The sequence below is a fragment of the Scophthalmus maximus genome, chromosome 1, assembly GCF_022379125.1.
Source record: "Scophthalmus maximus strain ysfricsl-2021 chromosome 1, ASM2237912v1, whole genome shotgun sequence".
NCBI classification, from domain to species: domain Eukaryota; kingdom Metazoa; phylum Chordata; class Actinopteri; order Pleuronectiformes; family Scophthalmidae; genus Scophthalmus; species Scophthalmus maximus.
Window position 1 is genome coordinate 24,675,363 of NC_061515.1, and position 10,632 is coordinate 24,685,994.

Sequence of the window (10,632 nt, forward strand, 5' to 3'; positions counted from 1 at the left end):
TTAGCGGATCGACATCTCGGCGTGTCAGTTTACCAGCTCTGGTTCCAACGGTGAAAGAGGCTCCCCGGCTGCGGCTGGAGAACCTGCGAGCTGTGAACTGGAGCTGTCCGAGTTGTCGCTAAATGGCGTCTTGGCTCCTTGTTCTTGGATCTGCAGGACCGGAGAGGAGGTTGAGTGCTGGGGGCGACAACCAGGAGCAGGCCTGGGCCGCCGCGCGTCACGCCTGGCGCCCGGCCCTGCGTGTTTATGTCGCAGGCCAAACTCTGCGGCAGCTTATGTGACTGATTAGCAGAGCTCCAGCCAAAGAGAGAGGGGGGGGGGAGTCCTCAGTGAAATGTGCTGCTGGAGAGTTTGGAGAGAAGAAAAAAAAACCCGCGGAGCGTCTGCCAAACATGGCACATGGTGGATTTCCTACTCTGCATGTGCGTGAGTGACACTGCTGAACATTACGTTCAAAGGGAGACCATTTGGTTTTTTTTCCCAGCTCTATACTTTATTCTGGGGCTCCATAAGAGAAGCTTTGCACAATTCACAGTCCGTATGTATCTCAAACTGCATGTGAGGCATTCTGTTTCAATTCTACCTCATTTGAATTTTGCTGGGTCAATTTTTGAATTTCCCCTGCGGAGGATCAATAAAGGTACACCGCATGGTATCGTATCGTATGTTAATTAGCTCAGGCTTCCTCAAGCGTCCACTTTCCTCCAATTGATCAAACTTTTGGAAACCCTCCAAGGTGCTTGATTGAAGGGTGACAGACTGGTCGACTGAGTCTTTCAGTCACGATCTGTATATTAATCGTTTTGTACATGTCACCGTTAATAATTGCACTGAAATGAGCCAGAATGACAATTGAAGTGGAAAATGTGCCGTCAGGACGAAGCTTAGTTCAATCTCTCTCTCTCTCTCTCTCTCTCTCTCTAACCCTAACCCACCATCTCGATCAGCCGACCGCGTCGTTGCCGTCACCCTGTGACCCCTCCTCCTCCCCCAGTCACCGTCAGTCTCCGTATCCGGTGCCCCGGTCGAGCCCAGCAGACTCCATTCACCATCTCATTTACATCTTCAGCACTCTCTCTCCGGTCACAACCACCGCCAGCGTCGAGACCCCAGGGAGGGTTTTTCCTGTATGCTACACGGCCCCGCCCCCCCTTCAATCATGATGACCCTCATGAGGAGTCTAAGCACCACATGGACTCTCATTCATATCACATTACATGCTCCTCTTGTTGTGCACAACATGTTGTCCGATCATCAATTAAAGCCTCTCCTGATTGTATAGTAAAATGCTTTTCTGCTAGAGCGAAAACTAAAAAAACCCTGCCTATTATCAGGAACCCGAACACCTTGACCTGTAGTTTATTTCAGCTTTCAACTTAGTCAAACATACACTAGATGAATCTGAAGAAAATAGTCACCAACAAATGCTCTCCTTTCCTCCCATTGGTAGAATGTACGTTAACCAGTTATTCTAGGAAACGACAGAACATCATCCTAACGAGGAATTCTTGTTTCATTTTTTGAAGATTTTACCGCCTTAAGTGCCGGGGCCATAGGTCTCGATCCATAGACCTGTCGTGGTTCCTCACAGTCTCGAGTTGGCTCCTCCGCTGATGCAGACGCTGTTGTGTGACTGAGGTATTCCTTCCACCACAGGGCCACAAACCGATCCATGGTCCGTGAGCCGCCGTCATCCCTCTGGCTGCGGGAGAGCCAGGGTTTCTTCGGTCCTAGGAAGTGGACAATCTTTGCCTGGTGGCCAAACCTGCAGGAACAAAATGCCGCCGTTGTAATCTGAGCATTGATAGTTTTGTTGGACTTTTGTTTTGCTAATCTGTAAAAAATTTGATTAGATTAAAGGTATGGCAAATAAGGATGAGTCAAGTGCATATAAAGTCAATGTAAATATGCGATTCAATGCAAAAGGGCACAAAAAGACAAATATGCATTTGCAATTTGAATTTCTTTTTACATTAAATGGGCTTATTCCAAGGTTTTATGGGTTTATAGGTTTATATTAACATATAAAGACGAGAGGGAAAGGGAAGAGACTGGGATAAGAGACTGGAGTTGCACTAGAGTTTGGGCTTACAGTAGTTCATATAAAGGCCAAAATGAAAATTCTTCTTCAATATGTGGGAACTCAAGTGTTTTCTCCGTGATATTGTCAGGTCTCGTCCTCACTATGTAAAGTGCATTGAGACAATGTATGTTGTGATCTCAGGCGCTACATGAATAAAAAGTGAACTGAATTAGAAATTACAATTAATAACAAAGCCAGCACCATTTTATTGGTGAACATTTTCCTTTTCAAAGACGATGACAACATGGAGAATCTGTTTATATAACTGGGCCATATCCGTAGGTAATTAATTAATTTTTCACTAAATTGTAGTCTGTCCCTGATGGTTTTAGAAAATAAAGTGTAAATGCTGACAATCTCCTCTAAGTTTTGTCTTTCAGATGCTTGTCAATTACAATGCACCACAAAATGAATTTGAAAAATCGAAAGCACTTTGTGCATTTTTCTCACAGTAATCACCATCTAGCATGTACTTGTAGCATGTACTAAAATGGCATTCTCTCTATTACTAGAATGTGAAAATGAATACATTTTTGGGCTTTTTACCATCACATCCTTCAAATTACATTCGTCCTCACACATGTACTGAACATGTGCCATGGATGGATGAAATTACTGTTATTGATACTGCTAACACTACCAAAATGAGACCTTAACAGTAATAAACCAACATTATCCTTTAATGTACTGATGAGTGAAGACATTTTAATCACAGCCGAGCGTGTAAAAGTGTGTCGAGATCATTTGCATGTACATCCTTCCTCCTCTGAGTACAAGGGAACTCGGGCCACAGGTGCTGCCGGCACACTCACTGTCGGAAAGCCGGGAGGTAACTGTAGACGGAGCTGGCACTGAGGTTGTAGATAAACGGCAGGCGTTTGGTGGCGTCTGCCAGCGGCCAGTCGCTGAAGAAAGAGTTCAACAGGCCCTGGTCCCCTCCTGACAGCAACAGATACAGCATGGGGGAACAAAAAGTGAAGAAAACACGGGTAAATAATTGTCACTATATTCCTGGGGAGAAATTCACTCCTATTCATACCGTCCTTCAGGTTCTGCCTTTTACAGAAAAATGCCACAAATCATTCAGTCAGGATGTTCTGTGTCTCAAATCTAAGTCAGCCGAGAGGAAGTGTGGCCTGTGATCCTGTTTTCATTGATAAAGCGTATGGACACGGGACAGATCAACTGGCACTGGGTTTGAAGAGAAAAGCTATTATGCTGAATGGGATGCACGTGTATGTTCAATCAGCCCCATGTTTCATCAACCCTGTGTTTCCTCAACATAACCCTCTACCTAACATAGGGCCTTATTTTGATGGGGGGGATATGTCATAGAAATGCGGGAACATAGGGATGACCCGCTGAATGATGTGATTTACGTCACACAGGTCTAAAAACTTACATTACAGTGTGCAAGTCAAAACAGCTCATCTGACACGGCAGTAACAGAAACACCACATGATGAAGTTAGGTTTTTAGAAATGATCAATGCAGAAATCTACGGGTGGGCACAATTTTTGAATATAGTCTGAAATAAGGAGGATATTCATGAATGTACTTTTTTTTGTGATGACAAGGTGAAATAAGAGAAAATCATAATCTGTTAAAAGAACAAACAAAAGAATAAAGGGACAAATTTAAAATTTTTGTGTTATAGGTATACATATAAAGGGAGAGGTCATTTGTTTTTGCAGCTGTAAACCCGCGTAGTTATGGTGGGATATTCATGAGTGGTGAACAAGCACTGGTTGTCCAGTTCAATGCAGAAAAAAAAACCCACGAGCAAATATTTCAGAATGTTAGTGGGAGAAAAAAAGGCCATTTACTCTAAAAAAATTGTCATGAGCCACGAACAATCCCTCCCTTTGTGTGTGAAGGTGTTCAGCCGTGGAACGTGCATTCGTGCGTTACCATCGAAGCTGCCGTGCTGCAGGGCGCGATCCAGGAGCCGGGCGTGGGTGCGGAGCGACGGCCTGAAGACGAACACGCCCGAGTTGAAGCAGTCGGGCCAGCCGGCATCGGGTGCTGCGGACAGCTCGTCCCTCTCAAACAGCTCGTCGACGCCGCTCAGAACCTGAGAGGAGACCGCAGATGAGACGTCAAGCAGGTCCGCTGGGAGGCTGAGCTGGCGCATGTGTGGCTGCGAGTGTCTTTGACGGCGTCAATGCATTTGCAAAGTCTGCCATACCCATATTGTGTGTCAGATTGTATCACAGTACATCTTCAAGTGTTCAGTTGAAGCCTAAATCTGACAGATTCACTATCCATCCATATAAACACTATCCATCCCATCCACCCGCTCAATCCACTTAAGGGGCCGGAGCCAATCCCAGCTGACATGGGGCGAGAGGCCTGGTACACCCTGGACAGGCCGCGGGACACTTTCATTACACTTCAAACCAAATTTGTGCAAACGAGAGCAACGGAAACATTTAGTCAAGAGGTGACTGTGCGAATGCGCCAGGCTGAACATGAACACGTTCACGAGTTCATGTATGTGCGTCAGTGCAGGCGTGACCCCGGAGACTCTGTCTCATCCGTTGCGTTGACTGAGTTCAAGCGCGCGCGTTCCGGCCGACATGAGAAACATGTTTGCTCCGACCAAACAGAGGGAGAGGCTGCAGCAGCAACATCCCCCAAGACATTGTCCTCTAACGCCCGCGCTGCCGCTGGTTCCCACAAGAAAGAAACGCTTGTCCGTATTGACCGACACAGAGGCGTTGGGGCCGGGGGATGAACTGTAAGTGTTGACGGTGACCTGTGCTGTACGTATGCTGTGCAGCGATTTGTGCAATGTCTGTTCTCCATAGGATCACCTCATGTGGACCCAGAGCTCTGTGTTTGTTTTCCTCTGAAGAGCGATCAAAGCTTTGGTTTTTAAATGTGTGAGGCACAATAAAAAAGAAGAAATGAAGGAATCATCTCCCTTGAGCGTAAGCCGCTTATGAGTATAAGTGTGTCTCTTGGTTTGTTTTTGGCTCTTACAACCATTGGAAAGTCTGAAACTCTCATCACCGCTCCAGGCGCAGAACAACACCTTCTTTATTCTCCTGCTAAAGGGATAATAATGCTCTCAGTGCCACAGACATCTCTGGTGTCCCTTTCCTTTTTTTTTTAAATGATAGACAACGTGTAACTTATAGCTTCAGAAATTATTAGTTAATAATCCCTGTAAATAATCGCGTAGAATGTTTTTTATACATGCGTTCAATGGACTCACAAGCGTATCAGCATCCAGGAAGACACACTTGCTGTACTGGGTCAGGGTCCAGCAGTGGATCTTAGTGAAGGTGATGCCGAGCTCGGGACGTCCCAGCAGGGACAGGTGCAGACGGTCCTCGCTGTCCGTCGCATCCACTATGACGACCTCATCGAACACACTCCCGAGGCCAAGCCTGTTGGAAGAGGATTCATGCAGGTGAAGGTACAGTATCTGTTACCGGTATTACACAATGAGTGGTGAGGTGGTGCCGGGTGAAATCTGGAACAAAAGAATAATGTAGGCCAGACTAAAGTCCTGGTCCACTGAGATGAAGTCTCAGGAACCGACTCTTTAACTTTGACATGCTCTGGTTCTATATGTAGAATAACCACAAACAGCCTGGTCAGAGTCTAGAGCCTAAGGTAAAATAAATCATATCAAGTTCATATATCACATATATCTCTTCCATCTCATGTAGCCTGACAGAGGTGCCGGCGTTTGTCCACACCCACCTGGACCGCTCGGAGACGTTGGGCGTGACCATGACGACGATGCTGCGAGTCGTCCCGTGCCGCCGTAGACTCCGGGCCACCACTGAGGCCCCCATGCAGTAGGAGTCCGTGGTGGCCAGGGTGACGAAGGCCTCCCCAGCTGGAGGGACGAGGAGACGACAGCCCATGTTTGCCATGACACATTTGATGGAGTCAACATAGAAATGTATCACTGATCAGGTACTTGGTGTCCTTGGGCGTCACTGACGTGTCATGGGGTGATGTCGAGGAATTGTGACTGATGGAGCTGGAGACTTTACGTTTGTGACATTGTCAAAATTGCTGTGAAAAAAAAAATGTGTGAGCATTTTCTTCTAAGGGGCTTTAACTCCTAAATGCTTTCCTGATAATGTCCCAGCAGCTGTCCAACTAGGACCGCCATCATCTGGTTGCAGTTATAAGAGCAACAGTGTTTGGTATTTTTGGAACAGTTACAGTTACAGCAATGAATTCAAATCAAATTGTTCCATTGCCTTATTTTACTCCTTTCAGCTGAACATGCAAAAATGTGTCCAGAGGCAAATTCTAAATCTAAATTTCAACCCACAGTATGTGAAGAAGTAACAAAATAACAAAGTTATTAGCGGTCATTCAGGGCCGCTCCTATTTTCACCTAAACTAAAACCCAATGTGTTTTCCTTCATTTCCTGAAAACTTCCGAGGACATTGTTAGCATACTACAGATGCAAAGCTTCATCTGTCTCATGCCTTGAGACTGTTTTCAAAATGATGAACGCAGCAGTGACACCGTCCTCAGACTGGCTCCTTAACCCAGGCTCAGAGCGTGGACATAAACTTCTGTATCCTTCCATGTGGACTTATGTCCATAAATCATATCTTCAGGGATGCCAGTAAGGTGAGGACACCCGGGAGGTCTGCAATCTACAAGATGGCCGGTACTAATGAGACAATGTTCTTCTTTTTAATCGATAATATCGTTTGTTTGTGCATTTGTATGTTTTTTCTTTGTGGAACGTGATTTATTTTTGTCTCAAAAAACAAATTCAAGTTTGTTTGTTGGTCAGAGTGACAGCACAGTCGGCGGCTGTGGCTCAGGAGGTAGAGCGGTCATCCACCAACCGGAGGTTCAGATGCCGAAGTGTCCTTGGGCAAAGCACTTAACCCTAAATTGCCTCTGGCCGCTCTTCCAGCGCTGTATGAATGTTTATGAATGTGACTTGTGCTGTAAAAGTCTTTTGAAAAGTGCTCCATGAACACATTTACAGTATATTAGGCTGGGAATGAGACCCGCTTCTGTTAAGTACTTTTATTATTTTTAGCAGACGACGACAGAAATGGCCTTTAATTTGACACCCATTATCATTCTGCAAAGAAAATTCATGTTTATATTTGAAGTAGCTATATTCTCAACTTATTGTTTTTTTTGACAGATGCTAACCACAGTGGGTTTGAATTAGGAAGTCTCAGGTTCTGTGTCCCTCTCACCTCCAGCCGGGAGAGGTCGTGTTTTGATAATTTATTGATAGTAAAATTTGTATTAAGTTGTTATTGATAATAGAAGGAACTGCGGGACATGATACCACTTTATGACCTTCTGACTCTGGCAGTACATATCATGGAAAAGGAGAAGACAAAAGAAAATCATCAGTATTTAAAGACGTGATGATCATCTTTCCCTCTCTCACTCTGCCTTACACACACACACACACACACACACACACACACACACACACACACACACACACACACACACAAACACACACAAACACACACTCACACACTGAGGGGCCTCTAAGATAAGAGGCTTCAGCAAATGTTTTTCTTAAAATTGTCAAACTCCAAGGTCTGTATGATGATGAAATAGACAAATTTATGGATCAATAGGTCTGTGACCTTTGTAATAGTAATAATAATACATGTATAGTTAAGACTATAGTTTAATAATTAGACTAGGCTACATAATTAGACTGTGCTTTATTAGAATGTAAATTACGTTGTTGAGTTGTTGTTTGACGCCCTGAAAATCATCTTGATAATCAACAAGCCCTGTACATGAAAGTCCTTCTGGACAATTCTTGGATTAATATACTATATAACACACTATTACATCACAGTTGATATATGTGTCCCTCATCTTTCTTTTGGCACTGATAAACGTTTCACTTGTTTCTACTTGACTCTTCTCCAGTTTTTGTTTTTTTCAGCATTTTCAGCCTGGAGATTTTCTCGTAACCTCCTCCAGACTGTCGTTCCTGCAACAACACTTTTCTCTTCGTTACGCCGTGTGCATTCTGATATTTACCACAGAGCGACAAACTGATTTGCAGCTCTGTGCGAGCGCAGTAAATGAAAACGAGTGCAGCAGAAACGTGTCCTGCACGAAACCCACGGAGGCTTCACTCCGTTCCATCAAACCCTGAGGGAGAGATGGACAGATCAGCTGACGAGGCCACTATCTGACGCCGGTTGCGTGGCAGCTCGCTGGGAGCTGGGGAGCATCAGCTCGCCGAAGGAAATTGTGCTTTGGGGTTCAAATCCGAGATGATGCTGCAAAGGAAGCCAAGACTTCTGCCGCCTGTGATAACAGTGGGTTTTTCCAATAGTGCTTTGAATTCTTCCTCTTTACATTTACACAAACTTTCCTCATTTGACTGACACTTGTCCAAAGCGAGAAGAATGTCTCCCAGTGCTCTTCCATTCCCTGGTTCCTCTGACTAACCCCATTCCTCAGCTCGCAGCTGTCCAAATTAAACGATGGGTTTTCTTCGCCTTTTCAAAGATCAACTTCATTCATCTGTATGATTCTGACCTCTTCGTCCCATCCATTCATTAATGCCTCATCCATTCATATTCATATTACAGACTATTATCCAGAAAGAAAGCTGTTGTTTCATGTTTTCCTTCACAGCAGAGACAGAGTTTACTTCTTTTAATGATGAGGCAGATTAATTTGCCTTCAACTGAAGGCAGTGCCCCAATTTCCAACGAGTACATATTTGAATTTGAAATATCTGCTCCGAGGCCGTCTGGCTAAAGGTCACAAATACAGCAGCTCCTTCTATGTATTTCTTGACATTATGTTTTCATGACAAGGGTGAAAGGGATCTTTATATTTAAGAACTCAGAGAGAGAAACCAGTGAGAAGTAAGTCACCTACCTGACATTCTTTGATGCGCACAATAGAGGCCGGGAATCAGCTCAACTTTGATACAGACGCCTTCTCAGACAGTCTTCAAGGAAATCGTGAGTCGTTCCCGTCCGGGTGACAGTTGCATCTTTGCACCAGCTGCTTATGGAACCTGGAACCTGGAACCTGGAACCTGGAACCTGCGCGTGACGCTTCATATGAAGTCAAATCTCAGCCTGTTTTTAAAAGCAGAGAGAAGATTGTGTGTGTGTGTGTGTGTGTGTGTGCGTCCTCTTATCTGTTTGTTCAACTGGTCATTCAACCAGCAGAAAGTTGTGCAACAGTGTGCCATTCACTTTCACATCCTGCACATGAGCTGTGAAACAAATCATCTCTCCAGACACATCACCTCACTCTGAGACAACATTAACTGTCACAAAACAATCCCGACTCAATTTTTTTTGCCAAGCACATGATCACAAAGACCAGATCAAGTGCACTGCACCATGTAGGACTACTGTACACGCACTGCAGCGCAAGCAACAACCATAACGTAAGTCTAGTCACTGAACACTAGCTGTGACTATGACAACATGCAATGTCGTCGTTTTTACTTCCTCTCCTTTATTGCACTTCACCTTTTAATTCAATGTGTCTGCTCGTATATAAAGCTGACACTATATGAATATGTGCTATATCAATAAACTTGCCCTGCCTCTTGTTGACTAAAAAAAGACAATCAAATACCTAAATCTCTCTATATTTGACCCTTTCCCTCTGTACGCACACTTATTTTCTCTGCACTTGGTGACTGGACCTATTGCTGAAGACGCGCCGGAGCTGTAGGAGATCACATAACGGGACGGGAAGGGAAAAGGACGTGGCGATATTGTTCATTGTTATTTAGGTTCACACTGAGACTGGTGTCTTGTGTGGAACACGAGCGCCCTCTGCTGGGGCCCCTGCAAACCTGAGGGCTAAGCTGTGACACGGTGGCTCTGCTGAAATACTTGAATCAGTTCCTTCGTAAAGTGAAATTCCTGCAGGGTGCAATTTTGTAATGGGCGTTCTAGATTCAATATCAAATTTCAAATGAGAAATCTCCATGTCGTAACTTACAATGCCTCGATTATTGCTCTCTGTGTGTGAGCAGTCTGAAGCTTGTCAATGCGAAGATGGGCGGTGGGAGACGAGACCTCACGTGCTTTTCTCATTAACCAGCAATAAGCGTTGCCTCCCATACACTAGTCGACTTTGAGGAGATCCTGAAAAGACTTTGAAAAGACTTCAGTCTGACACCCTCCGACGTCTAAAGACAATTTGTGTCACCAGTCACAGAGTTTTTAGTCGCAGTCCAGCCACCAGCAGCGTTTAGCCACTAGGTGTCGTAGTGGGTGTGCACAATGGTCTGTACAGCAAAATATAAGCCAACAAGAAGAAGAGAAGACGCCGCAGAATGTGGAGACGAAGGGAAAACACGCTGCAACATCGCGTGGAGTCTCCGGCGAAGGCTCGAGACGCCGCGGTTTCGAAACTACCCGGCTGCGTGAACTGGGGCAACCAGGCAGTTTCGAAACATGCGGCGTTTCGCGCCTTCGCCGGCGTCTCCACGCGATGTTGCAGCGTCCTTTATCCGACCGCCTACACGCTTTTCTACTTCCTGTTTGGTTCCGGAAAGAGCTCACCTATTGGATGTAGACGATGTTGA

The 10,632-nt window shown here is 45.1% G+C and overlaps 1 protein-coding gene across 6 annotated transcripts in view; it reads right to left on the reverse strand.

The window, feature by feature from the left end:
• gyg2 (glycogenin 2) overlaps nt 1-10,535 on the reverse strand; it is a 37,244-nt gene extending 26,709 nt beyond the window's left edge. For 2 of the 6 annotated variants that reach the window (XM_035636171.2, XM_035636142.2), the window contains exons 1-8: nt 10,044-10,535; nt 8,955-9,160; nt 5,798-6,118; nt 5,304-5,478; nt 3,995-4,157; nt 2,896-3,022; nt 1,534-1,765; nt 34-150 (exon numbers count right to left, since the gene is read on the reverse strand). In XM_035636171.2, coding sequence (XP_035492064.1) covers nt 34-150; nt 1,534-1,765; nt 2,896-3,022; nt 3,995-4,157; nt 5,304-5,478; nt 5,798-5,973 — 990 coding nt within the window. In that variant the 5' untranslated portion in view covers nt 5,974-6,118; nt 8,955-9,160; nt 10,044-10,535. Of the gene's footprint in view, nt 1-33; nt 151-1,533; nt 1,766-2,895; nt 3,023-3,994; nt 4,158-5,303; nt 5,479-5,797; nt 6,119-8,954; nt 9,981-10,043 lie in introns of those variants that run through there. The other 4 variants (XM_035636150.2, XM_035636161.2, XM_035636156.2 and 1 more) reach the window with 4 other exon arrangements.
• Nucleotides 10,536-10,632: the final 97 nt, after the last annotated feature.